Raw genomic sequence first — 19,950 nt, 5'->3', positions numbered from 1 at the left:
AAAAAGACAGAAGCCAACAGTCGACAGCTGAAGTGGATCAAAAGTTGTCCTATTAAAAGACAAGAACGGATATTATTGTACAGAAATCATGTACAACTTTGATGAAAGGTTTTGGTCCACTTCAGCTGTGGCTACTGTTCAAATTGACTGCTGTATATGACATAATAATTAAGCTGTTTTCTTAATGTCAAAAAACTTAAGCAGAATATTACTGTTAGAAACATTAGTTTTCAATAGTTAAAATATAAAATTACACTGTATTTGCCAAAAAAAAATCGATCTGGTAATTGCATAGGGTAATTGATGATGGGATGAATAATACAACTTTTTTTTTACATTTAATAAATTACGTCAAGAAGGTGGTAACATACATCTGGCCAATCAGAATGAGAGCTGAGCTAGCGCGCTTCCGTCTGGTCGCCACCTAGGACTTTTAATTTGAAAATTGGATTTTATGGTGTTTCTAAAGAACAAAAATACTAAAATTATAAAATGTCATTGAATCAAACTATATTGATATGATCGATATACGATGCATGACATAATTATATCCAAACAATTCCGTTTGTACGGTTCAAATAGTCTTTCTTTTAGACCACCTCATGTCACATGATGTAGTTCGCGAATGACTTCACGCTCTGTCATGGCTGCACGAGACATAAACATGCCAGTGGTGCTGTAATTCAGAGCATTAAACCAGTGCGATGATTAAAACAGCGGCCATAACAAATCATTTTGACTTGAGATTCGCCATATGAAATCGGTTAGTCCGTGTTTGAGCGGCAGGTGAAGTGTTGTAGATCATAGGAAGTATCTAATCATGCAGACTGAAGCCGTACTGGAGCATCACAGCTCACAGAGTTCCCTCAGGACGGGCTCCAAATCCTGGCAGTACAGGTACTTCAAACACATATTCTCATTTTAGAACATTCTAGTTTTTAATTATGAAAAATATCTCGAAATCAAATAGCGAAGGAAATACCTTTTATTTGACCAGGAGATTGTATGATAGTCAATTTCCTGTGTAAGCTGGACTTTAAACACGACATCGACATATCTGTCATGGTCTACTACGGTATGTCGTTTAATCTATGACTTTCTTTTTTCAGGCTTCACAAAAGAACAGCCTCAGTCTCCTTTCACTTTCATTAAATTACAATAGACGATAGACCATAATTTTAATAGTTATGTGGATATTATTCTTCAAACATCCTGTGAATGGTTTTTGTTAGCACTCACAGCTTATGGTTGATATTTGGTGATGTGATCTTTTGGTAATAGTATGCTATGCATGTCTTGTACACACTATTGAGTTTAATCATATTTTTTTTATTAACTGAAGTGATCTGATGGAAAAGGTGGATGGGTATTTGATGAAGTATACCAATCTTGTGACTGGATGGCAGTATCGGTGAGTCTGATGTATTCATTTTTTTTTATAAACAGGTCAAAATGGAATCTGTTTAGATTTAGTGGGGAAAAAAATCTTTGGAAGTCTTTCTCAATATTTAATGAACAAACATATAATCAATGATGAATGATTAGACCTTTATAATTAAAGGTATGGATCTGTGAGTGCATATTTCATCCATAGTTATCATATTTAGATAAAACTAAAACCACTCAAAATATATTTTTCAATTTGTTTACTGAAATAAATATTAAAACCTTAAGTATAGACAAAAACCCTAATAAAAATGACTAAAACAATATAGAACGAGATACTATAGTTATATCTTGAAATTGTTTTTATACTTATAGTTTCCATTTTCATCTTATCTTTAGTTAAAATTAAGATGAAAATGGAAATAAAAGATGTATAAAAACAATTTAAAGATACTAATAAAACTATAGTATCTTGTTGATACTAACGTAACACTGATTCCATGTGGGCCTGCTTATATGCTCGGATCCTCTTCTGTTTAATCAACAAGGGCGCAACCTTCTCCGTTTTCTCTAAAGCTGTTATTTTTCACTCACTGTAGATATTTTGTGCTCAACAATGAGGCAGGGCTGCTGGAATACTTTGTAAATGAGCAGTCCAGGAATCAGAAGCCCCGAGGCTCGCTACCGTTAGCCGGTGCAGTGATTTCCCCCAGCGATGAAGATTCACACACCTTCACTGTCAACGCCATCAGCGGAGAGCAATACAAACTCAGAGGTTGTCACATGGTCTCTTACACTCTTTTTCTACTTTTTTAAAATCCCAGATGTTTTCACTTCCTTTTTTATACTGTATATTCTCATCGAAATGAATGGCTTAGTATAAATAAAACAGCCCTAGATAGTGCTCTCTTAATCATACCACAAGTTTTTTTTTTTTTGTGAAAATCTATCCTTATACTAGCATGCTTATACTATACTAGATCAGATCTCTAGTCTGATCTGAAATAATATGATCCCTATATCAAGGCTTGACATTAAATTGCTCACCAGCAACTGTGGCTAGTGGTTTCCAAAGTTATTGGCTACTCAGCATTTTCACTGGCTACAATTTCGGCACAGATACCATGGAGAAAATCGAAATATTTTTTATATTGCCTCATAATTTAGCAGGAGGTATATTAGGCTGCTGTCACTTAAGACCTGGCGCTCTGATCCATTATGCTGATACACATTTGTTTAATAACTATTTATGGTAATTTAACACATAACTGTCTGTGTTTACGTGAATACTTGGCAAGACCTGCATTTTGACTTTATTTGATTGTTTAAGCGCAATTAGCAGCGAAAAATAACTAAATTTAGTACTGAGAGTTGGCTTTATGTGCGTGCACTTTGGTTGTGAGCACAAAATCTGCAGGAATTGGTAAAATTATGAGCAATATGCGCTTAACATCTCATGATAAAATTCAAGCCCTGTAAAGTCAACAATATTAATTCGGAGCAAATTAAATGAGTGAATGAGGGGAGGCAGATTTGTGTGTCAACTCACTGTTAGACAGATGAGAATACTGTATCTATTCTGTGGAAAATTAGTTTTGGGTGCGTTTCAGATATTTCAGTATCGATATACATGTATCTTAAAATCTCTATTTTTTTACAACTCTACATTGCACCTAGTTTATTATTTTAGATGACTTTTTAAAAAACTACAATTGAAAAATGTATATATTATATATAAAATTAATCCCGCCAAAGTGGCTAGTAAGAGTAATGTCAAGCCCTGATCCCAATAATTTTATTTTATGTTAAAAATCTTTTAAATACCTGTCTGTGTAACTTCAGCCTCAGATGCAAAGGAGCGTCAGCACTGGGTCAGCCGACTGCAGATCTGTGCGCAGCACCACACGGAGGCGATGGGCAAGGTGAGACCGTACAACCAGACACCTGTAATACTGTAAAACCACCACTGCTCAGAAATTTGAAAATCGGTTTAAATTACAATACTGCAAAAACTGTAAGATTCTATCATTTATTTATCATCATGTTGTTTGAAACCATTAAACTATCCCAACTTTCAACTTTAGATAACCAAAAACCAACCATTATTGACATCAAGTCTGGTATGATGTGAAAACCCTCCTATATATACAGTACATGTCAGACTAACATATTTTATTGGATTGTAATTTCTGTTCCTTGTTTTATTCTCTTCGTATCCTTGAAATGGTTTTTAATTGTCACATCAAATTTCCAGTGTTTCCGCAGGGTCTTAAAAACGGCCAGATTTTCATCTGAGGTCTTAAATTTGATTTAGTCAGGTCTGCAGAAACCCTGATACAATGTACATTGTTTAAAAGCAGCTTTACAGAACACCATGATGTTAATGTATATATAATATCTTTATGCCTTGTAGTTGTATTTAGCAAATTGGAGCTGAGCAATAATGTAGTCTACATTTTGCAACAATACGAGCAATCAAGCTGTGGAGATATTCTATATAGTATATATATATATATATATATATATATATATATATCGGCCTACGCAAGTATTCTGTATTTATGCATATAAAGTAGGACATTCTTATATATACAACTTTATATAAAGAGCTGGGCAATAATATAATTACATTTCACATTGATATAAACAAGCAGTTATATAGTATAGGATATGATATAGTGATATATAGTGTAATATAGTATATTTTGCTTTACATGGGTGTACAATATAAATTTAGATACAATATATATGTATTTATGTGTATATATATATATATAGCTTTATGTGAGTATACTGTATGTATGCAGGCGATGTAGGATATAATTTATTTCCAACTTTTAATATATCTCTGGATTATAATATAGTTTATATTTTTTGACTTTATAGCAATCAAGCTAATCAAGTAAATCTAAATTTTATGAAAAATGTGTCTAAAATATCTTAGTATCTGTTTTAAATTTTGCTTACTCAAATTTAGTTTTCACTATGATGTTATCCAAAGAAATGACAATAACAAACTAACAAACAAACAAACTGGAATGATGTGACTTTGCACTGCAAATTTGGTGTAAAGATGTAGCCGAGGGAAAGATAATCAGTGAATAATGACTTATATTTAGGATCTATTGATCACATAAAACCTCCGAAGACTTTTAATATAGCGTACAAATCGTAAGGAACACTTTTGTCTCTTGTGGGGCTTCGCAGTAAAAATCATCACCCTTTTTCTAGCATTTTGTAAAATAACAGAATTGGATCAAAATGTGGTAAATGATGATAAAATTGTCCTTTATGTGTAAAGCTAATCCTTTCCGCAATGATCCATAATCCCACAGACAAACCCACCGCTTCAATCTCGCAGTCTCTCCATGGCATCTCAGGGCAGTGGCAGCTCTCCAGGATCTCAACACCGGATTAACCAGAACTCAAACGCCCTGTTGGGCCTGTCCCAGCTGCAGCGCGGCTCCTCGCTTTACTCCAGCAGGAAATCACTGCTGCCTGATCACTTGCTGGAGGCCAGAGAGGTAAGAATGAGTGATGCTTTTAGAGGCCCAGTGGCACAGTCAATTAGTAACTTTAAAAACATGGGATCTGAACTTTTGAGGTGTTTACCGAATGTTTTTGTCCTGCTTCAGATGATGAGTCAGGCGCAGGGCCAGCACAGAGACCTGATCCAAAGTATTGAGGGTCTGCCCTCCTCTCAGGGTCCCTCTCCCTTGGACCAAGACCTGCTGCTGCTGAAAGCCACCTCTTTGGCCACTATGACCTGCCTCAGCGACTGCTTGCAAATCCTGCAGCTCCAACAAGTGGCTCGACAGAAAGTTCCTCTCGTTGGTGAGATTTCAAAAAACAATGTTTTATGGGGGGGTTATGGTTAAATGCTGAAAGAATTAGTTTACACATAAATGACAATTTAATCATTCTCATTATGAAAAGCTGATATTGATTCTTAAATCCTAAGAATAAAATAAATTCCATTTTGGCACTCTTTAATGTGACGTGACGGAGCACACATGAACTGATCATCTGTTCCACTTAACTACTAGTTACAGCACGAAATAAGCATGAATGAACATCAGAAGGTATGTTAAAAGGTGCAGTACAACTCACCGAAATCCATATCATGTCTCGTAGTTGTTCGATGAGTGTTTCATACGGGGAAATATGTCAGCTCTTAAACACTGTCGCATAATGTTAGATTTACCTCGGAAAAGCCATTCAAAACTCATTAGTCAGTGTGAAAAATTAAATCTATAGAGGAGCATTTTGATAAATATATACACTATATTTGTATGTTCTTCAATATTTAATGTATTTTTGAAGGTTTTTATGACAGCCACCATTGAAATGATATATGTGTGTGTGTATATATATATATATATATATATATATATATATATATATATTAATTATACACACTACCGGTCAAAAGTTTTAGATCAGTAAGATTTTTTATGTTTTTAAATGAAGTCTCTTCTGCTCACCAAGGATGCAATTATTTTATGAAAAAAAAAAATGACAAACAGTAATATTGTGAAATATTATGACAATTTAAAATGACTGTTTTCTATTTTAATGTATTTTAAAATGTAATTTGAAAGCTGAATTTTCAACATCATTACTGTTGCTGATTACACATCATTTTCAGTGTCACATGATCCTTCAGAAATCATTCTAATATGCTGATTTTATGCTCAAAAAACATAAATTATTATTTTCAATGTTGAAAACAGTCGTGTACCATTTCCCCCCCCCCCCCCCCCCAAAATTCTATGATGAATAGAAAGTTCAAAAGAACAGCATGTATTTAAAATATAATCTTTTCTAACATTATAAATGTCTTTACTGTAACTTTTGATCAATTTAACTCATCCTTGATGAATAAAAGTATTTTCTAATTTCTTTCCCACAAAAATAAAAAATAAATTCTTACTGACCCCAAACTTTTGAATGGTAGTGATTAATGTTATAAAAGCTTTCCATTTCAGATCAATTCTGTTCTTTGAACTTTCTATTCATCAAAGAATCCTGAAATAAAAATGTAAAAAAACTGTTTTCAACATGGATAACAATTATAAATGTTTCTTGAGCATCATATTATAATAATTTTTGTATGATCATGTGACACTGAAGACTGGAGTAATGATGCTGTAAATTCAGCTTTGATCACAGGAATAAATAACACTTCAATATATATTTACATAGAAAACCGCTGTTTTAAATTGTAATAATATTTCACAATATTACTGTTTTTTTTTTTGTATTTTTTTTATCAAATAATTGCAGCCTTGGTGAGCAGAAGAGACTTCTTTTAAAAGCATAAAAAAATCTTACCGATCTAAAACATTTGACCGGTAGTGTATATATATATATATATATATATATATATATACATATATAATTTTATTTATTTTTAATTAGTAGTAGAAACAAGAAAAATGTGTAATTAGGTACACAATGCTTGACATCTGGCTCTGTCTGGCTTTTTGCCTCTGTCAGGCTCTTTTAATCGTAGACCTGACTTTACTCTATACTTTGTCTAATGCTACTGCAGTGCTTAGATGTTAAGTGAAAGCATTTCTCTTCCAGTAAAAGACAGTAAGAGGGTTATTTATAAGCACGGCTTCCATCACAGGAATTCTTCTGGACTTGTGCTGGTCGCATGCGTATCTGGTTTTCTTGACAAGATTATACCTCTAAATTGGCAGCATATCCTACTTTTAGTTTTTAGTAACTTTCTTTATTACGTTCTAGTTTTGTTAAGTTCGCAAGTGTGTGCAGAACTCGACACAAGGTTTTGCATATCTTCCCATGTTTGTTTGTTTTTTTATTTTTTTTAATGGCGGATATTGCAATCTAGAGATCACAGTGACCAATAATGCGATATTTTACAATTAATTATTACACATAAAAATTGTACAGAAAATGTGCAGTAGTGCAAAACTGTTGGTAGGTTTTGCCACTGCCCACTTTTGTTTATCTGCCAATCGGGCACTGATATTAGACATTCATCTTAAAAGAGACCAAATATTCACTGGTTAATTGTCCTGGGCTGCATTGCCGAAAAATATTATAAGCCTAAGTAGATCGTAGAGATCATTGACGCCAATAATATGTATAATCTGTGCAGGCTTATGATGCTTTTAGGAAATGCAGCACTGGCTGATTTAACAGTCTGTTTTCAAATTCATCGATTTGGCACGTCATGATTTATGTTAAACGGAGCAAGTGCAGCCTTCCTTTTTGTTGAATACTCTCCTGGTGTAGAGTTTGTGTATTGGCTGTCGAAATGCAATCCAAAGATGAATAATGTAAACTTTTAGATAACCACAAATACTCTCCTTCTCCAAATCCGCTATCAGACAGTTATTGAATACTTAAATCACATATTCACTGCGACTCACTGATCCATATGTGTAATCCAGGTCAATGCGATAAGATCAAATAAGTCTTTCTGCTCACATCACAGTGTCATGTGTACCAAAAATAACCAATAGCTGAACAGCAAAAAAGGTATTTCATTTTCCATTACATGATAGTACAGAAAAACCGCAAGTGTTTGTGGTCAAAAATCCAATAATCTCAGGTCATGTTTGTGCCTGTAGAATTTATGACCTGGAGCCCTGCTTAGCGAGTGGAATATTGTTTTATAATTAATGAGGAACTGTATCCACCACTGATAGACTTCTTCAGGTAACTAGAGCTCTGCTGGCGTCACTCAAGCGCAGCGGTTGACAGACTTGGCAAATTGTGTTACCGTACTGTTGTCAGTTCTTGGATAAATATTTCTCCTGTGAGATTTGCGTGTTTGGGGGTTCTTCTTGAACTAACATTTATTTTGCCAAACCGAAGACTAGTTGTGTGCTTGACCCGTTCATGAAGCATACATATTTGATTACTCTCTCTAAACATCATCACACACTTCCAATATCACCTGCATTGCCACTGTTGTTGAAGTAGTGAGGGACCATGTGAACTTTCAGAACTTCTTAATGACTGTAACAAAGCCAAAACCACCAATAGGCAAACAAGTCATCAATGGGCAGGGCCTCGTGCAGACGGTGAGACCCTGTTCTCAGGTTTCCAATGAGTGCTCTGTGTCAGTTTTCGGAGCGCTATACACCCAGAAATCCTGTGGCGTTAGAGGCTGCTGTTGGCCTGTCGGCATCGTGCTGGTGGGCCGGTGATATGAGCACCCCTGAGACTGGTTTTGTGTGCCCTGTAGGCCCTGCCCTCGAGTGGCTGGAGCCAAAACTGCCGGACATCCTGAAGAATGGAGGGACGCTGCCCAGCATCACCAAAGATGATGGTAACACGGTGGGAACCGTTCTGGAACCTTTAGAAATGGACTCCTGTGATATCGCTGGGGTAAGATTTGCTTTATCTAAACTTAACGGACTGTTAACGGTCAATAATTTAATAAATGGGTCTGAATGATTCATTAGCAAACATATCTGAGTTTGGATAACCTTTGAAGATCCTCATTGATTAATCACGATTAATCGCACCCAAAATAAAAGTTTGTGTTTACGTAATATATGTGGGTGCACTGTGTATAATTATTTTGTATATATATAAATACATACACATGCATGTATATGTATATAAGAAATATTTTCATGTATATACTGTGTATAGATTTATATAATTTATATTATATATAAATATAAATATTTTATATATAAATAATATATTTTTCTTAAATATATATGCATGTGTGTGTATTTGTATATATACAAAATAATTATACACAGTGCACCCACATATATTATGTATACACAAACTTTTATTTTGGATTTCTTTATATATAAAATATTTATATTTCTATACAAAATAAATTATATATAAATCTATGTACAGTATATACATGAAAATATTTCTTAAATTTATATACAAGCATGTATGTGTATTATAAAATAATTATACACAGTACAACCACATATTATGTAAACACAAACTTTTATTTTGGATGCGATTAATCGCGATTAATCGTTTGACATCCCTAGATTGATCACACTTGACTTAATATTTAAAGTTTAAAAAGTAGGGGATCTAAAGGGGTTGTCCAAATTAAATGTGAGATCTGAGCTTGTTTTAGATTACACACATTTTTGGTTAATTTCAGGATGGCTGTTTTAAATTTTTCTATTCACAAAAACATGAATAAAGTGCACTTAAGTATGTTCGAGTATCATTGTGTTAGATAACAAAATATCAAACCATGTGGTATCTGCAAACAAATTATGCTTTTCTCAGAACTCACAAGGTTTTTGTGATTTATTTTCGTGGTTAAATTACGTTTCAAACATCAGGTGTCCTACAACAGCAGTGTAATCACTAGTACAGTGCCTTGAACTCACACCATTGGTTTAGCCAGTGCTGTTATTTTGGGCTTCGGCTGTGTTTTGGTAGCACCACAGACGCACTGTTTACACTTTACTACAAAAGTGACAGCAAAAACTTGTCAAATTGTTACAAAAAACAAATAAATGCTGTTCATTTGAACTGTCTATACAGTACATCATGAATCCCAAAAAATTAACAGCTTCCACAAAAAAAATAAGCAACAGATCTTTGTGCAACATTGATGATAAGAAGAAATGATTCTTGAGCAAATCAGCAGATTAGAAGGATCATGTGACCCTGAAGACTCAAGTAATGCTGAAAATGTAGCTTTGCTATCACAGGAATGAATTGCATTATAATAAATAAATAAAAAAACATTTTAATTGTAATTATATTTAACAGCTGTTTTATTGCATTTTTTATCTAATAAATGCAGCCTTTGTAAGTATAATAGATGTCTTTCAAACATTTTTGAACAGTTTATATTAGTGTTTTAACATTGTAAGAATTGCATACTTCAGCCTTATCTATGGACATTTTCCATTTCGTAACCAGAAAGTGTATGAATTTGAAAATGATTTGTCTTCATTTTAATCAGTATATTTATTTTTTAATCTTTTTAAAAAGGTATTGTGAATTGTTTGGCTTAAAAAGTGTGCTATCTTTGTTTTATAATAAAAAAAATACACTTGGTTTGATATTTTGTTATATAATGCATGTATTATATATAAAATGAATTCATGCATTTGGACATTCACAAAAGTATGTCTTAATTTTCCAAATTTGAGGCCTCCGTATGTTATCACAGTAACACAATTGTGCATTAATGTATTCATAGCAGATGCTGATGATAATTACTGACAACTGATATTGTTTTGGAGAAGACTGTCGGACTTCTGTCTCAAGAGTAATCTTTGCTTCAGTTACCTTGATGTAAACAAACACCTGAGCCTCACTGATTGTTGAACTGTAGACAGGGCTCCCTATTAACCTGAGTAAATTTGTCTACAGTGTTGAATGTTAACTATGCTGTATGTTTTTGTTTTTTCTTCTAAATACTATATTTTGCTTCAATTAACTGTAATCATCATACTAATATATATATATATATATATATATATACAGTATATATTTATATATACTACATTATGTAATGTAATAATCATTAGTGGTATTAGCTGAGGCAGGCAGAACCTATTACATACTTACGGTTTGGATTTAAACAAACCAAAACGTAACTTGTACAAACGCACATGTACAAATGATGCCTCAGATTGTGAAGCCTGTTGGGATAGCTGTGCTCTTACTTATTTTACTGATCAATTTTATGAATTTCATGGTAAAATGGGAGAAAAATCAGAAAATTACATCCAAGGAAGGACTTGAGCCATAACTTGGGGACAGAATATCATAGAGTAAAAGTTCATGCAATACTTGGTAATACCATGCGATTTTAAATGTATGATTTCCAACAATGGCAAATTTATAAAAGCTATTAAAATCTAAGAAATTATGTTCCTTTCTATATTTTTAAAGCTCTAAAATATTTAATCAGCCAAAAATTGCACACTGTGAAATGTTGATTTAAAATATCAACATTATATATATATATATATATATATATATATATATATATATTATTTGAGTCTAATTTATATACAATTATAGTATGTATTGGTATTATTTTTATTTTATATTTTTAGTTTTCATTTTAATTTAAGTTTTAGATAATTAAAATAATTAATCAAGCCTCTACCTCTATAAAATGTAAAACAAAAAAACATCCAGTAGTTTTGGTCAAAAGGTGTAGAAACCCCGTAGAGAGGGTCCCAAAAACTAGTTCTGTCCTTGCAGTATTTGATTGGTTGAGTAAACATGGAGTTTGGTGTGTGTTTCAGGAGCAGGAGGAGATTGATGCCACGCAGGAGGTAGACGACTCCTCTCCAGTCGAGGAGGAGGATCTGGGTGCTGTCGAAGAGGAGCGCAGCGTCATTCTGCACCTCCTCTCTCAGCTGAAACTGGGCATGGACCTCACCAGGGTATATCAGCTCCATCTCATTAATGGCTTCTTGTGTCTTTCCCAAACCTCACAGAAAAGTTTAAATCACACCATTTTAAATGAATTCTGTCATACAAATTAAATAAGAGTGTGAAATAACAGTGTTTCAAATGGGTGTATAGGTGGTCCTGCCTACTTTTATACTGGAGAAGCGCTCCCTGCTGGAAATGTATGCAGACTTCATGTCCCATCCGGACCTTTTCGTGGCCATCACCGATGGCACCAGCCAGATGGACCGCATGGTCCGATTTGTGGAGTATTACCTCACTTCCTTCCATGAAGGTCGCAAAGGTGCCATTGCCAAGAAGCCCTACAACCCCATCATCGGAGAGACCTTCCACTGCTCTTGGAGAGTACCCAAAGCGACATCATCTCCGACAGGTGTCCCGAAAGAGGGGACGTCGGACTGCTACAATGTTCGCTTTGTGGCTGAACAGGTTTCCCATCATCCCCCGGTCTCGGGCTTCTATGCAGAATGCCAGGAGAGGCAGATGTGTGTCAACACTCATGTGTGGACCAAAAGCAAGTTCATGGGCATGTCCATTGGCGTCTCTATGATCGGAGAAGGTGCGTTTCGCCCGCCTCACACTCAGTTTACTTTGAACGTTTCCATGGGTCCATTGTTGATTATTAGGAATGTTAACTTCCTGTGCTCGCAGGTAATCTACACCTATTAGAGCATGATGAAGAATACACCTTTAGTCTGCCCTCTGCTTATGCCCGCTCGATCCTCACTGTGCCCTGGGTGGAACTGGGAGGAAAGGTCAATGTCAACTGCGCCAAGACTGGCTACTCTGCAGTCATCACCTTCCAGACAAAGCCTTTCTATGGGGGCAAGCTGCACAGGTCAGGATCACACTGGATCACATTACGTGACTCCATTTTCCATCTCTTTGAGACCGTATAGGGTTTTCAATGTAAATTTAGACAACAGACTGAGTAAATGGCTGCTGAAAATTCATCACAAGGATAAATATATATTTAAAAAAAAACTTTATCCTGAATTGTAATGTTTCACAATATTTTTTACTGTAGTTTTTGATCAAATAAATGCAGCCTTGGTGAGGATAAACTGTTGTGTAAATGTCCATATTATATATTTAATTAAAGTTAGGTTATAAAATATTCATCTGCATGTTAGTTCACAGTGCATTAACCAATGTTAACAGATCTTAAAAATGTATAAGTAAATGTTGAGATTTAAATGAACTATATTATTTGTATAAACTATATAATAATATAAATAGAAAATATGGTAATATAAACTAATATTTTACAGATTAATTAATGCTGTAGATGTTAAATGTTAGTTCATGTTAACAAATGAAACCTTATTGTAAAGTGTTACCCAAAACAATACATTCAATAAGAAAAATGTAGGGGAAACTTTAACCATCTGTAATGATTTTCCACCATCTCTTCACCCCGGGAATTAAACTGGCTGTGTTTTGGGCCTGTGCCATTAAAATTTCAACGAAAACGCCCACATAGGGCCTGTTTTCACCTGAACACTCGATGTGTTTTTACTGATCGGATAGCTATCTGATTTGTTAAAACGGTTCCATATACACATAAATGTCCCCAGTGCAAAACGAATATAAATCTGATCTTCATTTCCCGCTCTGTGCAAATTTAGCGGCGTTCGCGTCAACGAAAGCGCCAGATATAGCTGCATTTTATTTATCATCAGCTAATTTCAAGGTCAATCGTTGTAGGAGAGAGAGGCATCATCATTGGTAAGATCATTTAGTCTCACTACTTTTAATGAAGATGATTGTGTTTTGAGCATATGCGGCAGTTTGTACGCCGGCTTGCTGAAAAGATACTTAGCATCTGCAGCGAGCGTGTTCATATCCGGCTATAACATGTAATATAGCCTAAAACATTTTGGGAGATGCAAAATTTACATTTGTGGTTTCAACAACCAGATATATTTAAAATTCATTTGAGATGCGTCTCAAACCACCTCCTGAAGTCTGGAAAGCATTTCGGAGGGCATTTACACCTGTTTTTTTCACAATCGGATCCGATTGACCAGGTGTAAACAGCCCCATTGACAGGTTATGAGTTTGCTATAGAGAAATATTATTTCCTATGTGTCTTCGATCAATGCCACTGCTTATACATGATTAATTTTAAATGAGGTACAGAGACTTCCTTACATAACTTTCAATCATGAAAGATACATTTTTATTGTATGTATAAATGTCAAAAACAAAACGTATCTTTCATGATTATAAGTTATGTAAGGAAAGCTCTGGAACTTATGTAAAATTAACAAAATTGTGTATAAGCAGTGACATTGATGAAATGCACACAGAAAAATAATATTTCGCTAACAGTCTAATATAGTTTGCACTGCTCTATCACATTGTGACAGGTTCACAAATATCAAACCGATTATTAACCAATATATTTTAGATAAATGGCAAGAAGAGTGGAATATGTGCAAGAATAATAAGTTGTATGAAATTCATCCGGAAATAGTATCAATTTTAAAACTAGATTTGATCAAGTGGTCTACACCAGATGCCGTATGGGTCATTCAAGTTTGACCCATGCTTTTTTGCATAAAGGTGAAGACCAAACTTATGTATGTTTTGTAAAATTCCCTTATCTGTCAAACATTTTTTATTAGATTGTCCTGGACTTAACGCAAGTAGAATGCTCTTTTATGAAGTTACTTGTTTGAAGGACATATTTAATAAAATTATGCCTGAAAAGGTTCTGTATTTTTTTTTATTTTTTTTTTTATCATATGTTAATTAAAAAAATATATTGTATAATATGACTACTTGTTTATATTTGTTTTGTTTTTGTTGTATTTATATGATATTTGTATTTTTGTAAATGAATTGTTGCCATGAGAATAGCTTTGACTGCTGACATGGCATGAAATAAAAATAATCTGAATCAGGTTCACAAAACAATCTAGCAAAGATCAGACAGAAATGATTATGGACCTTGTAAAAATATTTTCACGTGGCCATGTGAAAGACACCCTCTGATTCTATGCAAATGAAGCTGCCGACTGCAACTGGCTAAACAATTGGCTAGACGTCTGCCCTAGTATCAGTCAATGGTCTTTTTGGACAGTTGAGGAAATTGAGTTACAGTTTTTTACAGTAGTACAATAGGTTAGTAGTAGTACAATAGCGACAGATCTTTACTCCCATACTGTGACGTACATCTGAGTGAAACAGATCATAGAACAAAAGAATAAATGTAGGGAAGGGACTTGGTTCTATCCATCGGTTGTTGATTGGCTGAAGGTTAAATGGGTTTCTTGGTGGTATGAGTGCTTTAGTCAGAAAGCCAAGCCAGTGGACTGTAACAGAAGCCTGTGCTTTGTTCCTCAGAGTGAACGCGGAGGTCAAACATAACCCCACCAACTCCGTGGTGTGCCGCGTGCAAGGCGAGTGGAACGGCGTGCTGGAGTTTTCCTACACCAGCGGAGAGACACGTGTCGTAGACGTCACCAATCTCCCCGTCACCAGAAAAAGAGTACGGCCCAATGAGCTGCAAGGACCCTACGAGTCCAGGTAACACCAGTTAATCAGTTTATCAGCATTCAAGCCACACAACAGTGTTAATGTCAATATGATGGCACATTTTTAAAGGGCCAAAATGAACACCACACTACTAATTTTCATAAAAATATAACCTTTTAGTTTAATCTAAAGGAATACTTTAAAAAACTATATAATGAAGGACTCAGAAAGAAGGATAGGTGGGTTTGAAATAAGATTAACTGTAACCTAGGGATGGACAACAATTAATCGCGATTAATCGCATCCAAAATAAAAGTTTGTGTTTACATAATATATGTTTGTATGGTGTGTATAATTAATTTGTATATATAAATACCCACACATGCATGTATATATTTAAGAAATATGTGCATGTATATATTTTATATATATTTATTCACAATTAATATTATATATAAATATAAATATGTGATATATTAATAACACATTTTTCTTAAATATATACATGCATGTGTGGGTATTTATATATACAAATTAACTATACACACTACACACACATATATTATGTAAACACAAACTTTTATTTTGATGCGATTAATCGTTGCCCATCCCTAAACGGAATTGGGTTTTTTTGGATCAAATATTCATTTAAGGGAAAATTTCATGATTTTATCATGTCTCGCTATCTGTGGATTCGGACTGAAAAAGGTTTAATGTGATGTGAGGGCTCCATCTTTAACCCGTGACTCTTCTCCCTGTAGGAGACTGTGGCAACATGTGACCGAGTCTCTGAAGGATAGGGATATGGAAAAGGCCACGGAACACAAGCGCTTCCTGGAGGAAAGACAGAGGAAGGAGGAGAGGCATCGTGCAGAGACACAGACACCATGGAGGACCAAATACTTTGAGCGCAAAGTAAGAACACATCTGAATCTTATTTTTTAAAATCATATAATCATTTCTACATAAAATAGTAAATAAGTGTTGGCGGCTCCTTAAAAAGTCTTAAATTAAGTTTTCCTAATAGAAGTATTAATATGTCGGTAACGCTTCCTTTTACAGTCCAGTTACCCATGTAAATACTATGTACTTATTTTAGTAACTACAATTACTGGGTAATAACTAGTACTAACCCTGTATCTCTAAACCTACCCCTGCTCCATGTACTTACCTTATATTAGCCAATACTTTCTAGGTAAGTACACTGTAAGTACTGTAAAGGAAGCGTTACCAATATGTCTTCATTTTAAATTTAGATTCGATTGGCCTTAAATATTTTTAGGCACATTTCCGCTAAAATTTCTCCAGCCTGACGGACACCATGTCTGTTTACAATCATTGGACAGACCGAAGATTTTTTTCCCATGGTAGTTGGTAGTTACTGCGTCTTCAGAGAGAATTGAGGTAGCAGAATACAGGCCGAACTACAGCTAGCTGACCAGCCTCCTTGCTATAAATGATGAGTTGTCATGGTGGTTGAAGCCTGTGCCTGACGATGTGCATTAAGGGAAACTGCGCCGTTTGTCTCTCAGAGATGTTTTTAACTCTGTAGCGTGTAATGGGCATTATTAAAGGTGCTCTAAGCGATGTCGCACGTTTTTTAGGCCAAAACATTTTTTCTCACTGTTTGCTGTATTTTTTCTCACATACATTTCGCACAATTTTATCTATTCTAAATGTCTCTTGATTTCTTTTTTGTCCCATTATTTATTTTTCTCATTTTAATGCTTTTATCAACATGGAAAAGTGGATCGGCTTGCTTTGTGCAAATGTTCTTTATTGAAAACAACATTGGCATATACTGTGTTCAATTTCACACTTACGTTCTCACTTGGACAAATAATCTCTTAATGTAACACAGTCCATCAATAAAAGGGTGAAATAAATACTGACGAGGTCCTGATATTGACGAGGGGGCGGAGAATTCGCATAAGCTGTGTGTGTGTGTGTGTGCTTGGCCATCATCAAGTGGTATTTCAGACTGGACGTGCTGTGATTATGATAGCTCAGTTCACAACGACAAAACACACAGATCACATTGGTCTTGTCAATGGGACCATTTGGCAACTTTTTAAAAGTAAACTTTCCATTCAGAATCTTATTGGCATCCATTTCGCCGTCTCGCGCTCGTCATCCACGCAAAACGTAACGTTAACCAACTATTTGGCCGGCTCGCACACCTAAACAAGTGTGTGCGGCATGCCTGTTGTTTTGTTTCCGGTCTAGCTAGATCCGCTTTCGCTTTGGTCGACGTAGCAACAAAACGTCTTCGCACGTCACAAGCCATTGAAATTAACGTGTTTCGTAGCGCAGCGCCACGCACGCCACATCCTGTTGCAAAACAATGTGGAAAAACTACAACGTTTGCTAGGCCAAAAAGAGCATTAATCGCGCGATTAAAAAAAAATTGACGCCTTTAAAATGGGTTTGTGTTATCGCCGTTAATAACGCGTTTAACTGACAGCCCTAGTATGTACTAATGCTTTTGCAAACTCTTCTAACTCAAGCTTTCCAACTGGTAGTTCTTAAAGATCGAAAGAGATCTTAACTTAACTGTTCATTTGTGAAGATTACCATGATGAACTTTTGTTGGTTAGAGTTTATTTTCTGTAATAATCCAAATGCTGGTAGACAGTGTTTTTGTCGAGAGAACCTCACTTTTTTTTCTCTTTCAGGGTGAAAGCTGGGCGTATTACCAACCACTGTGGAAAACGGCAACTCATAGCTCTTCCCCGGTTCCCACTCCTCAAAATCCATGACCTCTGACCTTTTAAGAGCTGAGTTCAGGCACTGTACAGCCTCCTGCTATTGTAAACCTCTGGCCCTGTGTTCCCTCTATCACAGATGAAGACATACACTCTCCTTTGTATGATTCCTGAAACATAACTTCAACTTGAGTGTTTGTAATGCTTTGTGGACTTGCGGGTTTGCACTCTGATGTTCATATTTTGCATCCCTCGGTGGTAAGGTTTTTGTAGAACTACACAGTGAACGATTTCTCCAAATCTGCGCACTGATATTCTTTGTTGATGTTGCCTTAACAAGTGTCGTATGTAACGAGAGCTGAGTACAGCCTGACGGTTCTTGATGTGGGTTTGTGTTTGGGGTGAACTTCTTAATCTGACCATACTGTATTTGTACAGTCAAAGATTTCCGATTCTTTTAAAATCATTTATGAATTATCATTATTTAAATATCTAATGAAATGCAGGATTAGGGGAGTTAAAAAAAAAAAACTGTTGCGTCAATAACTGGCGAAGATGTGAGTTGTTATTGCTTAGCGGAGCCAGACGCAGCTTGAGTTTTGATGAGAGAGAAGCCATTGGCTTGGCTTTTCTATTATGCTGTCTTTTTCTCGTACTTGCTCTGGTAAATGAGGCTTGCAGGTGCTATACACAAAATCTGGGCCGGATTAAAATGTTCGGGTAGAGGCCTGCTCTTCTGTTTCTGCTTGATGTTCATTGAACAGTTACGTTGGCTTCAGTTTCAGAGATTTTAAAGGGATAGTTCACCCCAAAATGTAAGTTTTGTCCTCATTTACTCACTTAACGTCTGTATGACTTAAAAATCCATACGATGAATGTCAATGGGGTCCAAAAACTTTGGACTTTTGGAAAGGTCATAAAGGTTTGGAACAACATTACTCACCCTGTTCAATGTAGTCTAGATGACTTGTGCTCTATATTGCAAGTCTTCAGGTGTCATCTGATGAGTTGTGAGGTACTGACAGAAATTTAAGCTGTTTACTGCTATCATTAAATATAATTTGCTCTGTTAATTTCAACAGCTTCTAAGATTTCGGTTGGCCCTGCTGAAAAAAACAACCCAACTAGGTTCAGAAGTTTTATAGAGCACTTTTATGGTGTTTTTCTATTTATGAGGTACAATATAAGTCACAATTCACTTTGTTTGTATGGAAAAGAGAAGCTTGGGCATTCTGTCTGACAACTCCTTTTGTATTTCATGGAAAATCGGATGAGTAAATGAAGCCAAAGTTTTCATTTTTGCAATCAGGTGTGTTTATAGCATGTGTTCCTTGCTGAAGGTTCAGGTTTTAGTTTGCTGGTCATGATAGTAAGGTTTTTCGTTTGTAATTTTGTGTTTAAAAGCTTCATCGTTTGATCTGCCAGCTGAGGACAGTTGCAGTGATGGTGCTGGCTAAAGTGTTACGTCTCTCTCATATAATCTCTGCTTCAGCCCTGGCATTGGTTGCGCTGAGAAACTTGTGGTGCCTTATTTGTGTTAGTCTTCCTCTCGTTCCACATCACAGCCGTCAGCTTTCTCATTAAAACAGAGCAAGACGGAAGCCGCAGCCTTTGTATATAGGTATCTTCTGTAATTTTCGTTCATCAGCTGTGCTTTCCACTCAAGTCATTCTGCTGAGCCATCGACTGCACTGATGTTTTAAATACACTCCCTGTAGCCTCAGAACATATGATTGAAAAAAATAAAAGGGTTAATATATTGGAGGATTTCGGATTGTTTTTCATGTGTGTCCATGTGAGTAGATGCAAATATCTTACAGTAACTCGCATATAAATGAAGATCCATGGGTAGTTGAAATGTGCCGTGACACGGATTTTGCTCATTTGATTATAGTTATTTATACAGGTATATGACCTTATTTTAAAGGAGCTGTATGCAAGATTGTGGCCCAAACTGGTACTG

At 35.4% G+C, this 19,950-nt stretch overlaps 1 protein-coding gene across 1 annotated transcript; it reads left to right on the top strand.

The window, feature by feature from the left end:
* Positions 1-444: 444 nt before the first annotated feature.
* osbpl11 (oxysterol binding protein-like 11) lies at positions 445-19,754 on the top strand. The gene is made up of 13 exons (XM_039649749.2): positions 445-897; positions 1,343-1,411; positions 1,986-2,161; positions 3,229-3,308; positions 4,722-4,910; positions 5,022-5,220; positions 8,612-8,754; positions 11,631-11,771; positions 11,914-12,358; positions 12,451-12,637; positions 15,151-15,333; positions 16,044-16,197; positions 17,958-19,754. Exons 1-13 carry the CDS (start codon positions 821-823, stop codon positions 18,039-18,041), a joined length of 2,127 nt encoding a protein of 708 aa, XP_039505683.2. The 5' UTR covers positions 445-820; the 3' UTR covers positions 18,042-19,754.
* Positions 19,755-19,950: the final 196 nt, after the last annotated feature.

Source organism: Pimephales promelas, chromosome 7, assembly GCF_988280905.1.
Source record: "Pimephales promelas chromosome 7, fPimPro1.hap1.1, whole genome shotgun sequence".
Classification (NCBI taxonomy): domain Eukaryota; kingdom Metazoa; phylum Chordata; class Actinopteri; order Cypriniformes; family Leuciscidae; genus Pimephales; species Pimephales promelas.
This window is presented reverse-complemented; position numbering and strand designations above follow the sequence as displayed.